Below are 25871 nucleotides of genomic sequence, written 5' to 3' on the forward strand. Positions count from 1 at the left end.
ACACACACACACACACACACACACACACACAGTTAGTTAGGAATCGCACCTGGACAGATACATCAAGATGAGCTGTTTTAAACCAAACGTTATGGGGGAATTATTAGGCCCACCGATAAATCTGTGTTCAAATACTCTCACATCAAAGATGCAGAAACATTAGGGCACGGACCCACATCTAAAGGTAGGGTAAGTGATACGTTTGTGTTCAACTCAGTGTTTGCATTGCTGAATTGGAACGTGGTTGCACTCTATTTTAATGACGTCACTCGCACATCGCATTGAGACCTGAAGCCGATTCTACATGTCGCCTAAATCTCAACAGTATTCTGAAAAAACGTATGTTTCTATATCAGTGGTGCTCAATCTTTTTCATGTCAAGGACCCCCAAAATTATAGGTATTTAGCCGCGGACCCCCATCAAAATATGTTGTTCCAGGGACCCCCAGAAGCAAAGATTTGAGTTAAAAATGTTCGCTTTAAAACAATATATATTCAAAGATTTGCACACATTTTCACGATTTTTCAAAAATAGCAGATCTACAAGCTCGTAGCGCGGCACTCGGTGCCGCGCTATGAGCTTGTATATCTGCTATTTTTGAATAGCCAAAGTGTAAAATAATGCTTTTTAGCTCAAATCTAAAAATGACACAGTTCCAGGTCTTAATGGGTTAACACCTACACTACAGGTCACACAATGGACAATTGGTATGCATCTAGGCTCATTCCTATGTTAATTCACCTGGTGTGAGTCGGGGAGTCTTTGTAAACTTTGTTGAGGAGTTAAAGTTGTTTTAAGTCTACGCACGTTCCTGCGCGTGCTCCTGTTCAAACAGGTTCTTGCACGGCGTGCAAGGCCGTCCCATGAGCAATGCGACCCTGGTTAAACTAAGTGTTAAAATAGCTCTATATTCTGAGAGTAATCATTGCTGTGATTAGAGTGTCTGTTCAGTAACCAGCTATTTAATGAACAGAAAAGGCTTTTTCAGTTCGGCATACCAATTTGACTCAATCAGGAGAGAGAACTCACACAGGATATGTACGGGCTAAACAGGTGAATTTGGAAGTAATGACACAAAGAAATGAGCAGACAAAATCAAATTGGAATTGGTTTAGTAAAGAGCTGGAGAGCTCTGTTATTTGATACTGAACAAACACTCCATAGCAATGATTACTATCAAAATATAGTGCTTTTAAACCTTCTATTTTAACCAAAACATATCACGGACTCACATTTAACTGCATGTTCCCCCCCTACACCTAATTTGTGGCTGGAATATTAGTGAAAGGCAATGGCAGAAGTCGTTTGGTCACAAAATGTATATATCATCCATCCTGACCAACTAGGAAGCCCATTTAAACAGACTGCTGCTGATCATCACATTATGATCCACCATCGTTTTTTGCCCGCCATCCGCAGTGCTGCCAAGCTCATCAGCGATCAAACTCCCCACCATTCCACTCCCACCCGGTTTCCTCCTCGCATTAGCCTTTAGGACGCCATTAATCTGGCTCATCATGATATGCTCATTGATGTGGGTTCATCTGTCAATTATTTTAACTGTGTATTTTGTAGGCTCTGCCCTAAAAGGGGTGGGGGGGGGGGGGCGGGGGGTAGGTCAGAGTCAAATTTACTCTGAAGCTTCAAAGCAGAAGATTCTCATCGCAGAATACAAATGTGTAACAGCGTCGCCATGCATGGATGCATTTAAATTTCTGCGAGAGTGACACAGAAGAGTGTCCTGAATTAGCTGAGCTAAGTGACTGTGATACAAATGAAGGCATTGGCATTCTGTAAGCATTTTGGTAGCAATGCATTATTATGCATAGACAGTGATTAACATAAAAAACCCATAAAACCCGTGTCACATAACACTGTAACAGCTGTGCAGCGGGAGACCTTTGGCATATCAACCCCTTTTGAGATTGCGAGAGTTCTGTGCTTCTTGAACCCACTTGAACCCTGCCCGTAGCACTTGCCCTGGCCTTGACGACCTTGCAGGATTATGCAAAGGCTAAAATGTAATTTAGATGAACTTCCCACTGAAGTCAGGACAGCAGAGTCACTGCCCATCTTTTGCCGCAGGCTGAAAACCCACATCTTCAGGAAACACTACCCTTCCTCTTTGTCTGGTTTACTTGTTGTTAACTAGTTGTACGAACTCTTGTTTTATTGTTGTACTGTTTTATTGGATCTTGTTTAGTCGAGTTTTAAATACTTTTTGTATTAGCTCGTGCTCATTTGATTTTGGTATTTTGTCTCATCTGTTTAAGAAAGTAGGTAACTGATATATAGCACTTTTACCTTAGCGCTAGGTATACTCTTGGTTGCTTGTTTTTGCAGGAAATGCACTTAAGACTTCTGGTGATTAGTAGTTTCGTTCCCTACCTATGTTGAATGCACTTATTGTAAGTCGCTTTGGATAAAAGCGTCTGCTAAATGACTGTAATGTAATGTAATGTAGATAGCATTTTATGTAGACAGATGCCAGGTCATTGTTGGCCTGGCATCCTATAATGTGTATAGTTTCAACGTAGGCTGATGATAGGTTCTTGGTTTACGTATGTATTAGTTATTATTAGATTACTGGTTTATTTATGTATTATTTTTATTATTAGATTACTATGTTTATGCTTTTTGTTTTAAAGATATTTTTGGGGCTTTTCTGCCTTTATTTTGACAGGACAGTATAGGCTGACAGGAAACGGGGAGAGAGATGGGGGAGTGACACACAGCAAAGGTCGTCGGGATCGGGAGTCGAACCCGCGACGCGCCGTCAAGTTGGATTACCAGCTTATGTGGTATGTGCCTGGACGCTTTTTGATGTATTATGTGTATTATGATGTATCATGATGTTTATCTTGTGTCCTTGCTTACTGTAAGTCGCTCTGGATTAAGAGCGTCTGCTCAATGCCTAAACGGTAAACCCTATATATTTCATTGACCGGAGTTCTATATTAGGCCCCCTCCTTCCTTATTTCCCCTTAACCAAATGTCCTCACCGTCTCAATCACACGGATCGATCAACTCGTTTCTCGAGGAAACCAAGACTCTCAAACTTGGATTGATTTCCTGTATCTGTGAGACGTGGGTCTCCGCCCCCTTTAGGACAGTGGTTCTCTAAGTGGGGTCCGGGGACGCCCAGGGGTCTTTGAGCGTGTTCCAGGGGGTCCCCAGCTAAATGAGTTAATATACTGTAGCATCAAAGTCTGTTGAAATACCTTAACCAAATCAGATATTCTATATGAAAATAGATCAACAAGCTCACAAGATCAAAGATCTTTTGCGCTGCGAACTTGCGATGTGTTGCGACTCTTGCGAGCTTGTAGATCTGCTATTTTTGCTGAATGCTTGTCGGGGATGGTGTCTATCTTAAAAAAACGAGGATTTCAAAAGCTCTTAAATGTCTCAAGACTACATTAGGTTTGTTTTCAGAATGATAAGGGGTACAAAAACAAACCTCTTATCCAACACAACTAATCCACAACAAAAACATGTCGAATTCAAAAGCTCTTAGATGTCTCAAGGTGAAGTTTGTTTTCAGTGTGATGGGAGTCAAAAACAACCTCTTATCCAACACAAATAATCATCCACAAGCTGTTGACAGATTCACAACAACACCTGAGACCGGAAAATGTCTCCCGATAATTTTCTGCACCTCTTTGTTATGACTCCAGATTTAACAGTCAGATGAATTAATAGCTGTGATTCTTAGCGGTGTTACAGCTTACGCTCGCTGTCGGTTCTGTTTCCCCCCGTGGGTCACAGTGAAGCTTGTCCTAACCCTTTAAGACCGGGAAAGCATCTGTGTCATTTTAAGATTTCTTTGGGCTATTCAAAAAATAGCAGATCTACAAGCTCATAGCGCGGTGGGATCTGCTATTTATTTTTTTTTAATCGTGGAAGATTTATGCAAATCTTTGAATATGTATTTTTTTAAAGCGAACATTTTTAACTCTTGTTACAACTTCTGGAACAAAATATTTCGAGATGGGGGGTCCACGGCCAGATACATTTAAAAATGTAGACTTAGAAGACATTTTGTAGGATCCCCCAGAAGCAAAGATTTGAGTTACAAATATTCGCTTTTTAAAAAAGATTTGCACAATATTTTCACGATTTTTCAAAAATAGCAGATCTACAAGTTGCTATGAGCTTGTATATCTGCGGTTTTTGAATAGCCCAAAGAAATCCCCCCAAAAAACCCCGACAGAGATGCGTTCCCGGTCTGAATGGGCTAATGACATGGGGAGAGGCTCGCGCTGGAACGCTCGGTGGGAGAGCGGGAGTCAAGCCGACATTAGTCAAGTTGACACGTCCTCCCGGCGAGGAGGCCAATTCCCTAAACAGCCCGAGATTGCCTGAGAGCTGCCTCCGCTCTCTCCGTGGTGACAACCCACTGTTTTACTCACACGGCTGTGAAGAGACTAGAGAGGTTATCACCGGGGTTCAGCACAGCGTGGCCTGGGAGCTCAACTTGACTAATGGAGACTTGAATGCAGAAAGGGGGGGGTTAGGGTTTTGTAAATGACACCATGATGAACTAACAGAATACACACTGAGGCACAAGATTCACAACCAAATACTTTTTTGTTCTTGAGGGGTGAATGCTGGGGGTTTGCGTTCTCTCACTTAGAAATATATGTTATGTGCATAAACATACACAGGCGCGCACGCACACACACACACACACACACACACACACACACACACACACACACACACACACACACACACACACACACACACACACACACACACACACACACACACACACACACGCACACACACACACACACACACTATAACATGCACGAATAAACAAACAATGAAAGGAGAGTGAACAGTGGAGGTATACTGTCACTAAGGCCCTCCTGCATACAGTGCTGGAGGACCATCCAACTCAGTTATAGCTGTCTCTGTCCCTCTCCGGTTGCTGAGTACACTCAGATTTCCCCACTGGCCTTGGCTTTAGCAGAGTCCACTGCCACTCTCACTCACTCAGTCACACTCACACGCACGCATGCATGTGTGCATGTATGCACAAAGTAGGACAAACTCGGGAAAGAGGTGATTTGTCATACTCTCCAATGAGAGAGGTGAGGAGAAGAGACAGCCAGTCAGACCGACCGACCACTGACAGACAGACAGACAGACAGACAGACAGACAGACAGACAGACAGACAGACAGACAGAGACATAATTGTAAAATAGTGGGAGATGGTATAGAGAAAGAAATCCCCCCCAGTGTGAAGTGAGTGGTGCCTTTGATGAGTTCATTATGCGCATGTGTTGCACTCCTGTTTGTGTTTAATTAGTGTAACTGGTTGCATCTTGTGTTTAATTAGTGTAACTGGTTGCATCTTGTGTTTAATTAGTGTAACTGGTTGCATCTTTGTGTTGCAATCAGCGGCAGCTGCTGAGGCCAGACACAAACATGTTTAGGCCGTCCGCAAACATACGGGCGTACAGACACACACACGCACACACACACACACGGTCAAATGTAGGAGTGGTTGGCACCACTCAAAAATGCATTGATTGAAATGACGAAACAGCTGGTCAGGGCACAGACAGAGGAGGAGGAGAGGAGGAGATCCGTCTTACTTCTTGACAGGGATGCGTCCCTCGGCGTTGAGCTGCAGCAGGAGTCGAGTGTATCTGCATTAGGAGGGAGAGAGAGAACACGATCAATATCTACGGTACAGGTTGCAGTATGTAACACAAGGTTTATTATCTTATGTCTGCACAGTAGTGTAGTGATGTATGTCCCCGTGTACTGTGTGTGTTGATGCTCCTGCATGCTCATCACCGGGACAGATTGCCTGCCATGAGCGTATTCATCACGGCAGCGAGACCTGTGTTACCGTGTCTGCTTATTAGCGGTGCCAACCGCTCTACGTTTGACTCTGTCCGTATGAGCGTCTGTCCGTATGTAGTCTGGGAGGCATTGCCTCGGAGTTTGGACAGCGGGGGCGCGGCCACTGCGTTGTGATTCAAATCAACAGCCAATGAAGAAAAGGGGCGGGATCCACATGCAGTGGGTGTTGCATCTACATAGGATCGACGGGAAGCAATTTCCCCTTGAGAAATTTCGGCCGCCATTGTTGTGTACTGCTGTTTGCCTCTCGTCGGACTTTTTAGACGAGTTGCACAGCTCCAGACCGGTAAGAGGCGTGTCCGCTCAGATTCAGAGCGTAAATGACATCCCGGCCACAAATCCCAGGGCTCTGGCCCAGAAGTTCCTCGCAGAGCCGGCGAAAACTTCTGGGAACTCAGATTAGTCCGTATGTTATGTCCGTATGTTATGTCCGTATGAGCACAGGATGAGCACGGCAAAGAAGCAACACATACAAACACACGCACACACACACACACACACACACACACACACACGGACCTGGAGATTGCCTATGCCATCTCTCCTCTCATTGGCCACACGTGCCACTACGTATGAGCGTCCGTATGTTATGTCCGTATGTTATGTCCGTATGCGCACGGCAAAGAAGCAACACATACAAACACACGCACACACACACACACACACACACACACACACACACACACACACACACACACGGACTTGGAGATTGCCTATGCCATCTCTCCTCTCATTGGCCACACGTGCCACTGGTTATCAAAGAGGGGTCCAGGGACCCCCAGCGTATGTTATGTCCGTCCACCCGTGTGAGCACGGGATGAGCACGGGATTTTAAACAGCTATAACTCCAGTTTGCAGCATGCCACCAAGTCCAAATTTGGTATGTGGACTTAGACCACCAATAGGGACGAGCATTAATTGCTGAAGACCCGCCCCCTCTGTCTTCCCATTGGCTGGCCTTTAAACAGCCATAACTCAAGTTCGCAGCATGCTACGGAGTACAAATTTGGTACATGGACTAAAACCACCAATAGGGACGAACGGTAATTACTTAAGCCCCGCCCCCTCTGTCTGCCCATTGGCTGGGCTTTAAACAGCCATTCTTCCAGTTTGCAGCATGCTACCAAGTACAAATTTGGTAAGTGGACTCAGACCACCAATAGGGACGAACTGAAATGAGTTAAGCCCCGCCCCAAAGGCACCGCTTCCTTCACACAGGGTGTGATTTTTATAAGTGACTTTGGGCTTGTTTTTCTGTTAAGTCGCTCGTAAATATTGGTTAGTCGCTGGATGCGTTTTTTTGGGGCTTGTTTCTAAAGTGCTTATTTAGGCTTGCTTCCATAATGTCGTTTAAAACAGTGGTTCTCAAACGTTTTCATGTCAAGGACCCCCCAAATGAATAATGTATATTAAAACAAAAATAGTGTGTGTGATCATGTGGCCTAGTCGCGTCTTTTGGACTTGTTTTCGTAGACCCGGCTGCTTATTTCTCTCGCCACAATCTGGCAACGCTGAGCGAGACCACTTTGTATATACGCTTGTATCTAACTGGTGGGCATGTAAGCCGTGTGTTGACGTGACAGCCGGCCTCCTGCTCGATCCCTGGTATGCGTTGCACGTTGCAGCTCAAAGCCATGCAGCAGCAGCAGTGAACCGCGCGGGCAGGCTAGTGCTCTAAAAATAGCTCCGGCTGCAACAGGAGCTGTCATTATAGGGCTGCGGCCATAAGTGGCTGCTGGCTAATAATTAATATCCACTACAGCATCCACTTCACATAGAGCCGGCTGCCTGGCTGTCTCCCCCTGCATGCGAGGCTAAGTCACCCAGCGGTGACACTAATGGTTAATGTTAGGGATCTGGGGGTGGTGGACGAGAGGGAGAGAGAGAGACGTGAACGGGGAAGATGGAAACGGAAACCACTTGTGGGAAATCATGTTTCATTTTGCTGTGGCTGTGGCTGCACTGGAATCAGCTAATGGACTGGTGTAGGGAGGAGGGAAGAAAAAGGGCTAAGGAAGGAAGGGAAGAAAAAAGGAAGGAGGGAAAAGGGGAGGACGGTAAGAGGGAAGTAAGGAAAGAAAGAAGGCACATAGGAAAGAATGATGGTGGGGATAAACCTATAGGCTGTTTTTGCCAAAGGCTGTGTCTGAGGTGTCTTTCCTGATGGTCAGCCACCTTTCAGCTGTGTACATCCTATCCTACATCCCTTTACTGTTCAGTTTAGGTACAACCGACCGTCAACTTGACATTGAAATTATAACTTCCTCACGTGAAGGATTCACAAAGCTAGTCTGGGGCAGTGAAAACTCCACACTTAAGGGCCGTGTCCGTAGAGAACGCCTTTTGTAGCCTGGTTCCAAACCATAGACCCTGCCCACTCTCTGAGTGGACTGCTCCTCTTGGTCTGGTGTTCAAATGTGCGATTTTCACGGTAGAAAAACCCCCCGTCAAATCAGAGTCGGAGGTGGGGGTAGGTCTAACGACAAGCCAATCACCGAATATCTGCTAAAACAAGCTGAGCGATGACGTCAGATGTAGGCGGATCCGTGGATCTCTTGTGATTGGTTTAGGGACATTCTAATCCCCTCCCCCGTGTAATCGACTACACTGGAGCCAACGTCAGACTGAAGCTCCACGCAGCTTCAGGCTGATAGTCAGGCTACGCCTTATGAGCGGAGGAGCGCCGTGGATATAGTGGATATCGTGTCCATGGCGCTCGCATGCAGCGTTTGTTCAAATCGATCAGCCATTGATGTGCTCAAAATGAGACTTATATCCTCCTTTCATGGAAGCAACACTCTGTCTTCACCCAGCGTTACCAGATGGATTAAAGAGAGACTATGTATTTCTTGAAACTAGAGAAAATCAAATACACACTTAAAGAGACTACGTATTTCTTGAAACTAGAGAAAATCAAATACACACTTAAAAGGGTGAAACGGCCAGACAGGCTGATAAATAGACGGGAAGGAAAAGTGCCGTTTGCGCGACCTTTTGATGATTGGCCGAATGACAGCACGTTGTCTACTGGAATCCTTGGCCGCTTAGAAACACGGCTGCAGCCAACAGGTGGAACAGAAATCGATAGGTCACTCATTACGCATTCGGCGCAACACTCGGGTGCCTTTCACACCTAAAGTCCTCTAAAAAAGCTCCGGTCAGATCAAGAACCCGACACACGCTCAAACAGGCCGTTCAGAGCATTTCTAGGGAAAATCACTTAATTGCCATTAAGACCTGGAACGCATCTGTGTCATTTTTTGATTTGAGCTAAAAAGCATCGTTTTATAGTTTGGCTATTCAAAAATAGCAGATATGCAAGCTCAATAGCGCGGCACCGAGTGCCGCGCTACGAGCTTGTAGATCTGCTATTTCGTGAAAAAATAATAATAAAATCGTGAAAATATGTGCAAATCTTTGAATATATACATGAACAACATGAACATTTTTAACTCAAATCTTAGCCTCTAGGGGTCCCTGGAACCAAATATTTTGAGATGGGGGTCCGCGATCAAATACATATACTTTTGGGGGTCCTTGACATGAAAAAGTTGGAGAACCACTGATATAGAAACATACGTTTCTTTCAGAAAACTGTTGGGATTTAGAAGACATTTGTAGAATCGGCTTCAGGTCTTAAAGGGTTAATTGTGGGAGGAGAATGAGGTCTGTGTTAATCTTGTGGGAAAGAGGAGATATTCTACTAAATGCAAATGTTCTGCCACTATCTGTCTCTGTGGTCACTGTCTCTCCAAGAGTTCGTTCAGCCTTCTTTCCCTCAGTTGCACAATGGGTTGTAAACACTCTACTCCAGTACTCCAGCCTCAGAGCACTCCATGGAGGAACACTACATAACGCATATTTATTATGGTGGACTGTCTTTTATTAACCATAATGCCAATATGTCACTATGTAAATGCATTGTTATTTTGAGAGTCTTTGCTCTTTATGTACTGTAAGGCAGAAACACATTTAAAATGTGTGTGTGTGTGTGTGTGTGTGTGTGTGTGTGTGTGTGTGTGTGTGTGTGTGTGTGTGTGTGTGTGTGTGTGTGTGTGTGTGTGTGTGTGTGAACACACTGCAAATGTCTCTAAAATGTATTCCTCTACATGTGTTCACATACTGTATAGAAAAGGCAGAGAAGCCTGAGGCATATGATTTATTCAAATCATTTCTTGTTTCTTGACTTTCTCTCTCTCTCCCTCTCTCCCTCTCTCCCTCTCTCTCTCTCTCCTCTCCTCTTATTTCTCTCTCCTCTCTAATCCCCCCCCCCCCCCCTGCACCCTCGCTGTGGCTTTGTAGTTAATAGTCAGCCATGAAGGTCATGTCCCACTGTCACTATAGAAAAGCTTGCTGCCGGGTGGAACAATGCAAAACTAACTAGAAAGATGCACTCATTAGAGCGCTAAACTGCCTGAGGGCATGCCCTTATGATAATAGGATTGTATGCAGGGAAAGTTCTACCTACAGCCATGATGAGAGAGTAGCGTGGAATGTGATTACCAGTTGTACATAATCTCTCTCTCTCTCTCTCTCTCTCTCTCTCTCTCTCTGTCTGTCTCTCTCTCTCTCTCTCTCTCTGAGGCCGATTCTACAAAATGTCTTCTAAATCAGTTTTCTTTTTAAACCTATGCTGCTATATTAGTGGTTCTCAAACTTTTTCATGTCAAGGACCCCCAAAATGATATGTATTTGGCCGCAGACCCCCCATCTCAAAATATTTTCTTCCGGGGACCCCCCAGAAGCAAAGATTTGAGTTACAAATGTTCGCTTTCGAAATACATTTATTCAAAGATTTGCACAAATTTTCACGATAAAAAAAAGAGCTTGTATATCTGCTATTTTTGAATAGCCAAAGAAATCTGAAATGACACAGATGCGTTCCCTTCCCGGTCTTAATGGGTTATACATAACCATTATCTACCACTCTCTATCTGTCTCTCTGATTTATGTCATTCAAACTTCTCTGTAATCCGCTAATCTGACTGTTAATTCCACGTGTCAATTAAGTTTGTATCACCAGTCAATCACCGGTTGCACTGAGATTTGAAATCCTCGGCACAGTGTCCACTGAGAAGGCCTTTTGAGCCTAAAGACGCGCTGGTGGTGCGCTCCTCTTCCCAGTGCCCGAGCATCGTGCTTCAGCGACCCCCCCCCCCCCCCCCCCATTAACTCATCCACTGCCACAATGATTGCTTTCCGCGTTTGCCCACTGCCAGAGATTTTTCATTGAAAAAAAAAAGTACTCAGGAGCCGAGATACAGACCTTTTCAGTTTTAGGTTAACAAGGAAGTGGATGGGAGTCTAGATCTTCGAAAAATCATATCTCCTTGGTCTTTGGGTCAAATTTGAATTAAAAAAAAAAACAAAACGTTTTTTACGTCAGTGGCAGTATTGGTTAATTACGTTAATTACGTCAGTGGCAGTGAATGAGTTAAGACCTGAGGCGATTCTTAAAATGTTTTCTAAATCAACAGTAAAAAAAACAAAAAAACAAGATTTTTTTCAAGATTTTTCAAAGATAGCACCTTTTTTGTTATGGTCTTAGAGGCAGACTGTAACAGGAGCCTGAGGATGATGATGAATGAATGAAGACCACAATAAATGTGGCATTTACTGTGTAACACCAAAACCACCTTTCTAGGTAGTAAGCGGGTAGTAACCAATTTTTCAGATTTAAGGAAGGCATATTTTCCTAAATGTGTAGTATGGTCTTAAGCGTGCATAGAGGTACCAGAATCAGTTGAAAAATCCTTTGTAACATTTTTTCCATTTGAGATATAGCCATTTTAAGCTCCCCGCAGCCATCTGGGACGCCATCTTGAAAATGGCGGCTTTCTGGGACGTATATTTTGGTAAACTTTTAGTATGTTATTTAGCATGCCAAATACTACCAGAATCCATTGAAAAACCTTTAGTATCAATTTGTTTGGGGTTAAACCATATATTGACTCACCTATCTATTCATCTGTGATTTGAAGAATATTTAGATATTAGTTTTGGAGGAGTTTCAGCACTCTGTCAAAGTGGCTAAAGAAAGACATGCTCGGACTGAGTTGAATGTGCGTGGACATTAAGACTCATGTAACTTGGGAATTTGGGGTAAGTTGTCATGTTTCTAAATGTATATTTCATTTTGAATCTAACGTCGGCCCATAAACTTACATGTGTGCAATTGGCTAGTTCCGGCACATCCCAAAACCTGAGAGACCGGAGTGTTGTGAATGGCTAGTTGATAGTATATAGATCCCATAAACTGGCAGAACACTCCCCTGATTGGCCCCGATATTCAAAAATAGCAGATCTACAAGCTCTCAACGCATTGCATTTCGACGTATTGTGAGTTTGTAGATTGGCTATTTTCGATTAAATAAGGCATAAGTATTTAAATATATTATTTATTATGTTGGGGACCCCCTGGAACCCCCTTTAGGACCCCCGGGGGTCCCCTGACCACGCTTTGAGAACCTTATAGAACCCTTTATAATCTGGACTATTGTGTTGTTTTGAAAAAGGACCGCCTTTTTACAAACAACACAATAAAAAAACTGACAGAAAATAATAGGTGTTGTTAAAGTGTTTGAGCGTGTGTGTGTGTGTGTGTGTGTGTGTGTGTGTGTGTCCTTTTCGATTTTACAGAGTCAACTTGCCCCATGTGGAACTTTCTTTTTTATTGCTAATAGTGTGGGGTTATAATTCTGTAACCACAAAAACCAGCTAAAACCTGCCCTCCATTCAATTCCCTATGCGCTGCATGGCCAGTGGTTTGCTTTTTATTGTGTTCTAAGTCAATTAGCTTCCTCTGGGCCTGCTGGTTTTTAACCCATTCAATCCGGTAAGGCATCCGCGTCATTTTAGATTTGAGCTGATAACCCCATTATTTTATACTTTGGCTACTCAAAAATAGCAGATATAGAAGCTGTGCGTGGCACTCGGTGCTGCACTATGAGCTTAGGATATATATTAGAAGTCTTGGATATTTGTGCAAATCTTTGAATACATATATTTTTTGAAACAACATTTTCAACTCAAGTCTTTGCTTCTGGAGGTCCCTGGAACAAAATATTTTACAAACGTTCGCCTTAAAAAAATACATATTCAAATAGCGCGGCTATGAGCTTGTATATCTGCTATTTTTGAATAGCCAAAGACTTTTAAAATGACACAGACGCGTTCCCGGATTGAATGGGTTAACGGTTGCAGTTCACTGATACACATCAAACAGCCCGGGGGGGCGATGATGAGCAACCACCCAGCAGCATCCCTAGAAAACAACTACCGCACAATCACACTTTGACTGGAGCGAGAGCCGTTAACGTACACAGCTAAACACCGATGGGAGACAACGGCACACCTCCACCGTCCATTAACATTTAGAGAAGGATGCCGCGGACGCACGCTCAGGTCAGCCATCAAGACATTTATAGATCTGCAGCCAACAGCCTGCCGGCGGGGTGAGGAGGCGGGAAGAACATGTACGTTGTTATACTGTCAGGCAGAAACCTTGTAATCTCCAAATTTCAACTTCTCACGTTATGTTCGTGAATTAATGCACCACCACATGCACGAAAGTAGAGAAAATGGCCTACAAGCTCACAACACGATGCACACACACGCACGCACATACATTTTCCCATTATGCACCCCAGTAGACAGTAGTTTGTGACAGTTTCAAGAAATAACAGATGAATTGATGAAATATTAGATTTATAAATGAATTGAACATGAATAGGCTCTATGCACAGCAGCCATATTGGACAGAAATTGGGCCCCTTCCTCGCTTCCTTCACAGGTGTTACCAATGACACTAATGAAGGCTCTGTTCCATTTAGTGTAGCACAGTGGTTCTCAGACTTTAATTTCAAGGACCCCCATAACTCTGAGAGTGTACAAATGGAACCAAATGGACCCTCCCGGGTCCATTTGGTTCCATTTGTACACTCTCAGAGTTACACCCTCTCAAGGAACCATGAGGGTCCCTGGACCACACTTTGAGACCCACTAGTGTTTCCAGTGAGCCAACATGCACAATATCAGCACCCTGACTCTGTTTGACCAGAATGGAACAGAGCCTTCATTAGTGTCATTGGTAACACCTGTTAAGGAAGCAAGGAAGGGGCCCAATTTCTGTCCAATATGGCTGCTGTGCATAGAGCCTATTCTCTCCCACCCCGCCACCCCGGGACCCAACCCCGTTCTCACTCCCAAGGCGTCACATTTTAGGTGGTTTATACGTGGTCACAACCACGTATAAATCAGGCTTTAGTGGTTGAAGGTGCGAGCGTGGCAGTGCCAGGCGGGGTCAGGTTGCCACTTAGTACATACATAACATGACAGGCTGTGTTTCTACTGTGGCAACAAACACCAACACATGCCAGCTGTAACACCTGCCGTTGTGGATGCCAACTTTCAAGGTGTTGACTTTCATGTTGGATTCAGGTTTTCGTGAGTGTGAGCGAGCATATTGTGTGTGTGTGTGTGTGTGTGTGTGTGTGTGTGTGTGTGTGTGTGTGTGTGTGTGTAGCCTTACCCCTTCTCCACACAGGCCTCTCTGGACATGTTCTGTGCCAGCAGGTTGGAAGCCAAGCTGAACAGCTCCTCCGCCCACTCCTGCAATCGCAAAAACGCGCGCGCGCACGCACGCACGCACGCACGCACGCACGCGCACGCACACACACACACACACACACACACACACACACACACACACACACACACACACACACACACACACACACACACACACACACACACACACACACACACACACACACACACACACACACACACACACAGTTAGGGGGGAGCAGCACAGGAAGTGGCAGGTGGATTCTGTTGGAGGTGAAGTCTCTCCTCCCACCCAGCAGACTGGCTAATGAACCCGGAGAGAGAGGACTGACGACTTCATTGAGAGGCTAAACTAATCTCCTCAGCCCACTCGGTTCCCAACCGGCCGGACCCTCAGGGACCACTCTCTGCCTTTCCTGTTTTTACATCCTATCAGACACACACTTTAACCCATTGAATCCGCTCATAGCGCGGCACTCGGTGCCGCGCTATGAGCTTGTAGATCTGCTATTTTTGGATTTAAAAAAAAAAATTGGTGCAAATCCTTGAGTACATATATTTATTTAAGCAACATTTTTAACTCAAATCTTTGCTTCTGGTGGGGGTCCCTGGAACAAAGTATGTTGAGATGGAGGGGTCAAAATACAGATAATTTTGGGGGTCCTTGACATGAAAATGTTTGAGAACCACTGATTACAGCAACATATTTTTTTTCAAAACAAAACTGTTAGGATTTAGAAGACATTTGTAGAATCCCCCAGGAGCAAAGATTTTAGTTAAAAAAGTTCACTTTAAAAATATAAATTCAAAGATTTGCACACATTTTCATGATTTAAAAAAAAAAGGTTGTATATCTGCTATTTTTGAACAGCCAAATAAATCTAAAATGACACACAGATGCTTTCCCGGTCTTAATGGGTTAACTGCCAAGTGTGACGTTCATTCAAGGAATTAGTTTTGGCACGGATGCAGGGACGCGATGCACGCGTACGGCAGTGGTTCTCTGCCTTTTTCTGGATCAGGGCCCAATTGAAAATCTTGAAATTGTTCACGGCCCACCCATCTGAGCACTTAACACGGGTGGGTGGGCCCACAAGATGGGTGGGCCACGTGCATTTTCATGGCATGTTTGTTTGAATGATCAATCAATCAACTGTGTTTTGGCTTGAATCAGTGGCACTAACATACTATACTTTAATTTATTGATATCACAATAAAACACATTTTTAACGAAAAATAATGTATATTATATATAATATATATCATTATATGTTAGTACATATAACATGACATTTTTTTTAAAACAATGTTTAAAAAATATTAATGTTATATTATCATTCAAATCTTAGTGTTGTGCCAATTATTTGGAGGGCCCCCTTGTGGCCCATCGGTGGGCCCCAGACCACAGATTAAGAAACGTAAAAAGTATTAATTATACTTAGTCGTGCAGCGGTATCATGCACCGAAGATAGCAGATCTACAAGCTTGTAGATCAGTTATTTATTTATTTAGTTTGTTTATTTTTAAGTATAATTCAGGTGTAATACAATCACATCCGATATAAGAGTACCAAATCACACGGGCAAACAAGACGCATTGACAATGCATTGTAACACTGCATATTATGAACAGGTGGGGAGAGTGGAGGTACTGTATGTGGTTGTGGTTCTTGGGGTCGTGTGGGTGGGTATATGGGTGTGTTGGGGGGGAGACTGTGGGCTAGGAGCTCTCGTTAAGGAGACAAATAACAGCTGCTGAGGTGGCGAGGCGGTAAGGTGGCTGTGTGGCGATGATTGGCTCTCTGTGTCAATCGGAAGGCAGCCAGCCGCCTGATAGAGCACTGTTTCTTTGAAAGCAACGGTTTTCATTGCAAACACAGACACAGGCTTACGAGGCTGCATGCACGTTTTCGCAGCTTGTGCGCGAGTGAGATGGGGGTCCACGGCCAAATACATCTCAATTTGGGTGGTCCTTGACATGAAAAAGTTTGAGAACCACTTACAGCAACATATGTTTTTTCAAAAAACTGTTAGGATTTAGAAGACATTTGTAGAATCCCAGAAGTAAAAATTTGAGATACAAATGAACGCTTTAAAAATATATATTCAAAGATTTGCATAAAATGTCCATGATTTTTCCAAAAAAGAGCAGATATACAAGGTATGAGCTTGTATAGCTTGTATGGGTTAAACAGTTCAAGTATTTAGCTTTGAATTTCTGTTTGTACCTGTATGAGTGAGTTACAAATAACACCCGATTGAATCTCTGGGAATCGTGCCTTTGAATGCTGCCTACTGATGCAGAGCCATTGACACGATCCTATCAGGAGGTTAATTGCACCCACCTGGTGTCCCATGTCTAACGAGTCCCTAATTAGACAGCTAATAGAACGACAAAGACACCTGGGGAACAACAACACACTGTCCTACAGTAGCTGAACAGAGAATTAATGAAAAGTATGTTTGCTTTTATCACCAGTACAGACAATAAGCAATTATAATTAATCATACTTAGCATTATAATTAGGGTAACACTTTATATTTAGGCACACCTATTCAACCGTAACTAGTTGCTCATTAGTATGCATAGAGTATTAGTAACATATTGGCTCTTTATTAGTCATTATGAAGCAGTTATTAACCACAATTTTGGACCACGGTTATCTTACCTTTTCTATGATGTTATGATATCTTAGGATGAATGGTACAGTAGAAAAATGTCTTAACTCCATCCTGGGTCCACCACAGCTTAAAATGTGCGCCAATAGGCCTTGCGTTAGATTGCGTATTTTAATAGCTTTTTTTTGTGGTGAGGCGTTTTGACGTTCATAGTGACAGAACACTATGCAACTGAAAAAAAAAGAAAACGGAAGTCTCGCACGAGATTAAAGTCTATTAATCTATCTAGTCGAGAAAAAAGCTATTAAAATACGCAATCTAACGCAAGGCCTATTGGCACACGTTTTAAGCTGTGGCGGACCCAGGATGGAGTTATGACATTTTTCTACTGTACCATTCATCCTAAGATACTGTATCATAACATCATAGAAAAGGTAAGAAAACCGTGGTCCAAAATTCCCCTTTAAGCCCCATACTTTGTCGAATGACAAATTGTGACGATATCAGATCTTACAAGCTCCGTTGTGAGCTTTTAGATCGGCTAATGTGAAAAGGTAAATCAAATTTTTAGTAGGGATGCCAGCGTTAACGTGCCTTATTCTGAACCAAATGGACCCTTACGGATGTTACAGTGTAATAGCAGTAGTATTGACGTTGATGCTCTTGTTGTTATTGTGTACATGTACCTTGGCTGTCTCCTCCTGAAAAGCCATGAAGTTGAGGTAGTTGATGTTGACCATGTCTGGACCGCTCACCACGGTCAGCATCCTGTTCTCCATCTTCCCCACCAGGGTGCTGACATCAAGCAGCTCACGCAGCTTGGCATCCTGAACAAAAACGCAAACAGACACCAAGAAAAGAGAGAGAGAGAGAGAGAGCACGTCAAGGACAAGAGCAACCATAGACGTGATCTGGAAACAAATTATGGCAGCCAACTGACAATCATGGGAAATGGATTGAAAATTAAACACTTATTAAGCCCTATATAATTTGTTGTACAATGAATAGCAAAAATAGCAAATCTATTAAGCTCACAACACAACACATCGCATCTCAGCGCACTGTGTGTGTGTTATTATAGTTATCATGGTGGTGTTGTTCTTATTTTGTTCATGTATGTACTGTATGCATGTTTATTTATGTGGTATGTTATAAGGCAGGACGTAATACATACAGGAAGGATTGTTAATGTCAGTGGTTTTCTTTTGTTGTGTATTGTGTCATATAATCCCATATGGGATGGGCCAAAATAAAAATGTAATTCATTCATTAATATTCAGAGAAGAATAGTATAGAAATATTTATTGTGGAAATTTGTTTTGTACATGCTAGCTTAAAGAAACACAATAAAAATATATCACGACAATAAAATATATTAGAAAGGCTCAAATAACCAGCCGACCTCGGGTCTGGCATAGCCAGACTAATACACAAATGTACTGCCAGAGCAAATGACATTCACACTGGCAGATTCGTCTGGATTCCAGACTATTCGACCTTAAGAATTTAATAAAAATGAAATTGGGCTGACTGCACCACTCCTGGACACAAGCACATCCCTAACGGACATAGGCACCCCTCCTGAACTGGACACACACACACACACACACACACACACACACCCCTCACAGACACACACACCCCTTACGGGCACACGCCCCCCTCACAGACACACACACCTATAATGGACATGCACGCCCCTCACAGACACCCACATGGACACGTGTGCCTGAAGACAGACTGTTTCAGGCCTATATACTGTATAAAAGTTGCATATACTTGTGATGTAATTCATTCAGTTGCGTGTTCAGACTTAAACTTTGTTCCAAACATTTATTTTAAAGGTACTGTATATAACGTAACAGCGTAAAATCTATGAAATAACATCCGTTTTTCTTTTTATAATAACTTCGCCAACAGGTCCAGATATCTAGCATGTTAGATTTCTCTTGTGGATATGCGACACACAGGCAGGAGTGGTCATATCATGCTCCGATCGCGGCTTTAGTTCAATGAAAACCCGAAAGAGCTGAGCAGTTCACACTTTAGTGATCAAAACCTTTAGTGAACGTTGATTTGCCTTCGATCTGGGGCTTTGTTTGGCAACGTCCAAAAAATTCAAAAGAAAATCGACATGATGTGTGCAAAACGTGCACTGCCATGCTGGCAGAACTACCATTATGTGATTATAAAAAATAACCATGGAGGCAGCCGCTAAACACCCGTTGTGTAGTAAGCACCTGTTGCGACGGCCCCACTTAGGTCCTCTCTCCCCGGTGCAGAATCTCAGAGACCTTCAATCAGAGACACTTAGAACCTGGCATCCATATTTTTCTTAGTTTTGGGGCTTTTTTTGGGGGGCTCTCTGATGTCCATTCTACCATAAAAAAACACTGCAAACAGGTCATTTATCATTGCAGCTGAAAAAGCCGCTATGAGCTTCAGAAGCTGCAAAGCTTCAGAAGAGAAACACTTTGGGACATGGTTTAAGTAAGTGGTTTTCTTTAGGCTACAACCTTTTGAAACACGTTTGAAGGACCATAAAAATACAAATAAAAATGTTCAAAAACAGCATGAAATATCCTCTTGTCATATACTGTAAGTTAGAGAATCTTTTCTTCACTTCCACAGAGAACCTTTGTGTATGTTGAGATAAGCACAGCATTATAAAAAAAAGGGCAGGTTGGCCTCAAGGCACAGCAAATCCTGGAGTGTTCATTTTACAGTACTTGAACTAAATGAACACTAATTGTAATTGCACAGGAGAGAGAAGTCCCGTTGTCAACAATTGGAATGGAACTAGCTGTTCTCTGTGAGTTGGCGTGTGATGTTGTCTTCTTGGGTAATCGGTGGGCACAGCTCAGCCTTACCTGCATCCAAAACTACCCACTGTAGTAGCCGAAAACAAAAGAACACACAAAACTAGTGGCATAAAACACTTCTAATGAAAAATAAGAAACCAACCCGAGTACAAAACGAGGCTACAGCAAAGGAAAGCAAGTGACAAAAAAAATGATCAGAGAGAAACACTATTCAGTTTCATGGCAAAAAAAAAACAATGTCACACTAAGAAACACTATTTTGGAGGAATTTCTTTTTTTTAGATAAGACAGTGAAGAGAACACAGAGATACAGTATGTGGTCAGCACATTAACCGGTTGAACCAGTAAGGTGATCTGTTGACGTGTGAGGTTCTAGACAGCTCGTCTTGACAGCCAAAATAAACTTTTCTTTTTGCTGTGTTTGCAGTGTTTAGCTGAAAAGCTTGCCGGGAAACCTTAATACAATTGAAGTATTTATCGATTTATCGTACAGAAAAATACTGACTGGCTGTGTAGACCCAGATGATTATCGTGTAGTTTTTGTATAACAACACTTTGCCATTCTTGCCCTTGCAAGATCTGCTTTCCTGCCCCCTATTTTCACAATATTTATCGTCTGTGGATGCCTCAACTCCTAGAATTCCAAGTACTTGTCAGGGTGTGGGGGGTCCTCATTTGAAATATGATTATTTTGGGGGGTCGCTACCTGAAAGGTTTGAGAACCACTAGCATAGGGGACCACAATAGAAATAGGCCGTAGGCGGGCTTTATTAAGTTTTTGTTTTAATGTATGGTGCTGTTTTGGCTTTCTCAGCAGAGCTGCATGTTTTTAAGATGAAATCGTGGCACAAAATCAATCAATCCGTCATTCAACAAGCGATCAAAGAGTGGCTGCTTGAGGCTGATGACAGACTGACAGATTCGCTACCACCCCAGTGAACCCTAATGGTTTGTGGATGTTCCATTATCACAGCCTAGTACAAATGAGGTGGGCCCAAGCTAGCTACCATCATAAGAGCGCACTCCTTTCAATACAAACAGACTGATGGGGCACTTTGATCTGAGACATTAGCGCTGGTGAATGTCTTGCCAACTGCTGAATGAGCTGATGAATCGAGGGTCAGCGTGCACAGATGTCTCTGAAAATGGTAATCAAAAAGTGGTATAAAGCACAGTAGCTTGTTGGTGGGTATCTATTATGGATGCCACACTTTGATGTCACACTTTCTTTGTTGTTGGCCGGACATCAGCAGATCATAAGACGCCTTTCACATCAAACACAAACAATTTTGGGATAAATCATTTGATGACATATTCTTTAAATATAAATATAACCCTTAGATACCTTATCTTATGAGATATCCTACGAGAACATATTGCAATACAAGAAAGGCAGACAACAAAGGGGATGATATAATATGAAAGGATAGTAAATTGAACCACAGTACACAATGGTTCCCGCAACACTGAGAAGCAAAGATGTGTACAATTAATCTGTATTCATATTGCTTGCAACAGTTAGGAGAGAAGTAACCAAATACACTTAAGCAAACATGCATTCAGGCTATTCATCTTGGTTGCAAACCTCAGGAAAAAACAACAACTATGCCTGCTAGGCACCAGAGAGGAATAACAATGATTTTTCTTTTCCTCTCCTCTATGGTCCAATGTTGGCAGCATTCACCATTGCCAAGTTAATTCACACGACAATGAAACCCTATAAAGGACTTTGCAGCGAAAGCAAATGAGCTTCCACTAATTTACCCAATCAAACAAAGAGCATCTTGTCCTGTGTCACGCTGATACAGTAAGTGTCCCCGACAACACGTCCCTCGCGCCCTCCAATCAAATCCCACCGGGCTTAGTAGCGCCCGTTAATATCACGGCAAACTTTTTTTTTTACCCAAGCAACATCAATTATTTTCCCTGACGAAGACTCTCTTGTCTCTTCTCCCCAGTGACAGCCCCGTCTGGCTGGCTGTCTCTCTAATATGAGCCATCAAACACAAATACACAGCACTTTGGAGAGCTACCTTCCTTGGAAGATAGCGTTCATTTCCCTTTAGAGACGTGTTGCCACGGAGATGATGGACGAAGGGGAGCATTGTGCAGAAGTTTGTGTCGAGGGAAACGCTGACGCGATGAGTGAAACATTCTGCTCTTCAGCATGTGTGCGTGCAAATCAAACATGTTAGACAAAGCATAGAGCATGTTTACAAACACATGTAAACGTGTGCATTTCAAAGCGTGTGCATGTGTCCCCTTGATGGCACATGCAGTACTACACCAATGTTGCCAGATTGTGCGAGAGAAATAAGCAACCAGGTCTACGAAAACAAGCCCAAAAGAAGCGACTAGGCCACATGATCACATCTATTAGAAAATAGCAGATATACAAGCTCACAACGCGTCACATTGTGAGCTTGTAGATCTGCTACTCTCAACACAAAACGTTTTTATTTTTTTAATATATATTTGAAATACACAAATCTTGTATAGGGGTCACTGGCACAACATATTTTCAGATGGGGTCCGTGTACAAATACATATTTATTAGGGGGTCCTTGACATGTTTGAGAACCACTGTTCTAAACAACATTAGGAAGCAAGGCCAACGCTACCCGCAACTACAGTACCAAATATTTTCCAAGCGACTTTACAGAAACACAAGCCCAAAGTCACTTACAATAAGCGAACATGGCAACACTGTACTACTACACCATTACCACAATCTCAGAGGTCAGCGATCTGCATGACAGCACTGCAGTCGTTTACCAAATTGCACAAAATAAGCAATAAGGTACCAGGTCACCCCAGAGCAGTGGTGGAAAGTAACTAAGTACATTTACTCAAGTACTGTACTTAAGTACAATGTTGAGGTATTTGTACTTTACTTGAGTATTTCCTATTTCCAATACTTTTACTTCTACTCCACTACATCTCAGAAGCAAATATTGTACTTTTACTCCACTATAATTATTTGAAAACTAGTTACTCTGCAGATATAAATCATTACAATATAAAACATACATTAACCACTTTAGCCCTATTTTATACATACTGTAGGCTATTTGATAATAACTGATCTACAAGCTCACAACGCGTCGCGATGCGATGCATTGTGAGCTTGTAGATCGGCTATTTTCAAACATTTTAGTACTTTTACTTTTGGTACTTTAAGTGCACTTTGATACCAATACTTTTGTACTTTTACTCAAGTACATTTTGAATTCCGGACTTTTACTTGTAACAGAGTAATTCTACACTGTGACTGCAGTATTGATACTTTCACTTAAGTAAAACATTTGAGTACTTTTTCCACCACTGCCCCAGAGAAAGAGAGAGAGAGAGACAGAGAGACAGAGAGGTTTTGCTACATGGGCGCATGCATGCAGCCCCCCCCCCCCCCCCCCCCCCACCCAGAGATCGATGGGAAGCAAAGTGCTGATTTGAACGGGAATACATCATCCTGCACTCCGCGTAGTCAGAATGCCACGGGCCCCATCCATCACGGCAGGAAAAAAAAAGTCACTTCCAATTTGCTAAAAGACGCAACATCAAAGCAGATGGGATTTGGCAGGCGTTTTATAGAGGACTGAAAGGCTTTTGAGAAGCAGACACATTGCGGTTGAATGAACGTCTTTGCACGTTTCATTTATCAACGATTTTGAGCACAGATATCATTTGATAACGCTCTCTGATCATGTTTTTCCGACGCTGCTTGTAGTAATTAGCTGAACGTGAGGCAGGCAGGGCAACTAGCCGACCTCTGCAGAGAAGCTGCGGGAGGTCGCTGCGTCACACCTGGAGGTAGACAAGGACTTCACTTGGAGAAGAAACAAGACCCTGGCAGACAGGAAGAGGGGGAGAGGGGGAGAAAGGAGCGGAGAGGACAGTGTTTTACTTAAGTAAAAGTATCAATACTGCAATGTAGAAGTACACTGTTACAAGTAAAAGTCTGGAATTAAAAACGCACTTGAGTAAAAGTACAAAAGTATTGGTATCAAAATGTACTAAAGTAGTACTAAGTACTAAAATGTTTGAAAATAGCAGATCTGCAAGCTCACGACGCGTCGCATTTTCAAATAGCCTAGGTATAAAATAGGGCTAAAGTGATTAATGCATGTTTTATAATGTAATAATTTGCAATCTGCAAACTAACTAGTAACTAAAGTTTTCAAATAATTAATATTTGCCTCTGAGACGTTGTGGAGTCGAAGTAAAAGCATAGACAATTGGAAATACTCCAGTAAAGTAAAAGTACCTCAAAATTGTACTTAAGTACAGTACTTGAGTAAATGTACTTAGTTACTTTACACCACTGGGAGAGGATGGTTTGTGGTGGAGTGAAAGTAAAGAAAGAGAAAGGGAGGACAGGTTCAGGGGGTATAGGAGGAGATCAGACAATAGAGGACTGGAGGAAGGCGTGATGAGGAAGAGGAGACCGGCCAAAAAAAGGAAAAGGGCAGAAAGGTGGTGAGAGAGGGAAAGGATGAGAGCGGAGCCTCTCTTGAGTGAGATTTAATTTGTCCCGGTGCATTGTGGGAGGGCTTGGAGGCATGCCTGCGGGCACCCCCGGTTACCACAGCGATGCAAGATTTATAACCAAACAGGCGAGGGGTGTGGGGGGGAGGGGTGGAGTCTGTTTGACGGGAGGATGGAGAGATGGTGTTTGCATGTTTTACAAAAAAAGCCATACTGTGAAAAGCTCTGTCCAGTACCTTACATGACTGGACACCCACTGCTGGGAGTGTGTGTGTGTGTGTGTGTGTGTGTGTGTGTGTGTGTGTGTGTGTGTGTGTGTGTGTGTGTGTGTGTGTGTGTGTGTGTGTGCGTGTGTGTGTGCAAGTGCATGTTGTGTGCAAGCATGCGTGTGCAAATATCTGTGTGTGTGTGTGTGTGTGTGTGTGTGTGTGTGTGTGTGTGTGTGTGTGTGTGTGTGTGTGTGTGTGTGTGTGTGTGTGTGTGTGTGTGTGTGTGTGTGTGTGTGCGTGCGTGTGTGTGTGTGCGTGTGTGTGCGTGTGTGCGTGTGCGTGTGCGCGTGCATGTGCGCGTGCGTGTGCATGCCAAGTGTAGCCAACCATAGTGGGAACACTTCTCAGTCACTTAGCGCTCGTGTGAGGAGACAGCAGCCTGCAGGGAGCAGCACACACTCCTTTGGGCTGTCAGCACACACATATGGATACTCAGAGAGGTGCTGCATGCGCTCAAGACAACTCCCAACTAGTTTCACAACTAGGACATTTTCCACCTCCAGGAATTGCTTTCAAGTGGTTAACTCCAGAAGAAAAAAAAAGAAACATGGTTGTCCGCAGGACATCAGTGCAAAAAGCAAACGGCGCAAACAATTACTATTAGATCATACATGGGCAACTGGCGGCCCGGGGGCCATATGCGGCCCTCACCTTCACTTAATGCGGCCCGCAGGTTGATATGGGAATACCGATATATTATTGATTTCAGCTGTTACAATTCCTAACATGCAAACATGACCCTCTTTAATTACGTCAGTCTATATTAGTAGCTTAATGACTAATAGTATATGTCCAATGTATTTGTTTTTAAGTTCATAAAGTTAACGTACTGTAAGTATAACTAAATGCATTTGAAATGAAATACAAATGTTACCTTTTAGGATTTCAAAAATAGCAAAAAAATAAATCAGCATTCCAATTGAAAAATAGCAAAAATAGCCGATCTACAAGCTCAAAAAGCGGCGCGCTGCGACGCGTTTTGAGCTTGTAGATCGGCTATTTTTGCTACTTTAGTGTGACATAGAACCCCCGCTATAGATCATGCAGGTTGTGTTGGAAAGTATACAACTCTCAGTTAGTCAGTCCTTACTAGCCTGCTAAACCACAAAGGCATGTTTTTGTTGCCATCATCACGTCAGTCGCGCCCAAGTCAGGAACATTGGAGCTCTGAAATGATACCTGCATTTCCCCCAACCAAAAATTCCAAGCAACATTCCTTTAAGAGCC

The 25871-nt window shown here is 43.1% G+C and overlaps 1 protein-coding gene across 4 annotated transcripts in view; it reads right to left on the reverse strand.

Moving 5' to 3' along the window:
* Nucleotides 1-25871, reverse strand: part of plcb1l (phospholipase C beta 1-like) — a 243685-nt gene that overhangs the window by 95076 nt on the left and 122738 nt on the right. For all 4 annotated transcript variants that reach the window (XM_084082847.1, XM_084082848.1, XM_084082849.1 and 1 more), the window contains exons 4-6: nt 17755-17895; nt 14413-14492; nt 5609-5662 (exon numbers count right to left, since the gene is read on the reverse strand). In XM_084082847.1, the coding sequence (XP_083938973.1) occupies nt 5609-5662; nt 14413-14492; nt 17755-17895 (275 nt within the window). The remainder of the gene's footprint in view (nt 1-5608; nt 5663-14412; nt 14493-17754; nt 17896-25871) is intronic.

The sequence above is a fragment of the Gymnoscopelus microlampas genome (assembly GCF_963454915.1).
Source record: "Gymnoscopelus microlampas genome assembly, chromosome: 16".
NCBI classification, from domain to species: domain Eukaryota; kingdom Metazoa; phylum Chordata; class Actinopteri; order Myctophiformes; family Myctophidae; genus Gymnoscopelus; species Gymnoscopelus microlampas.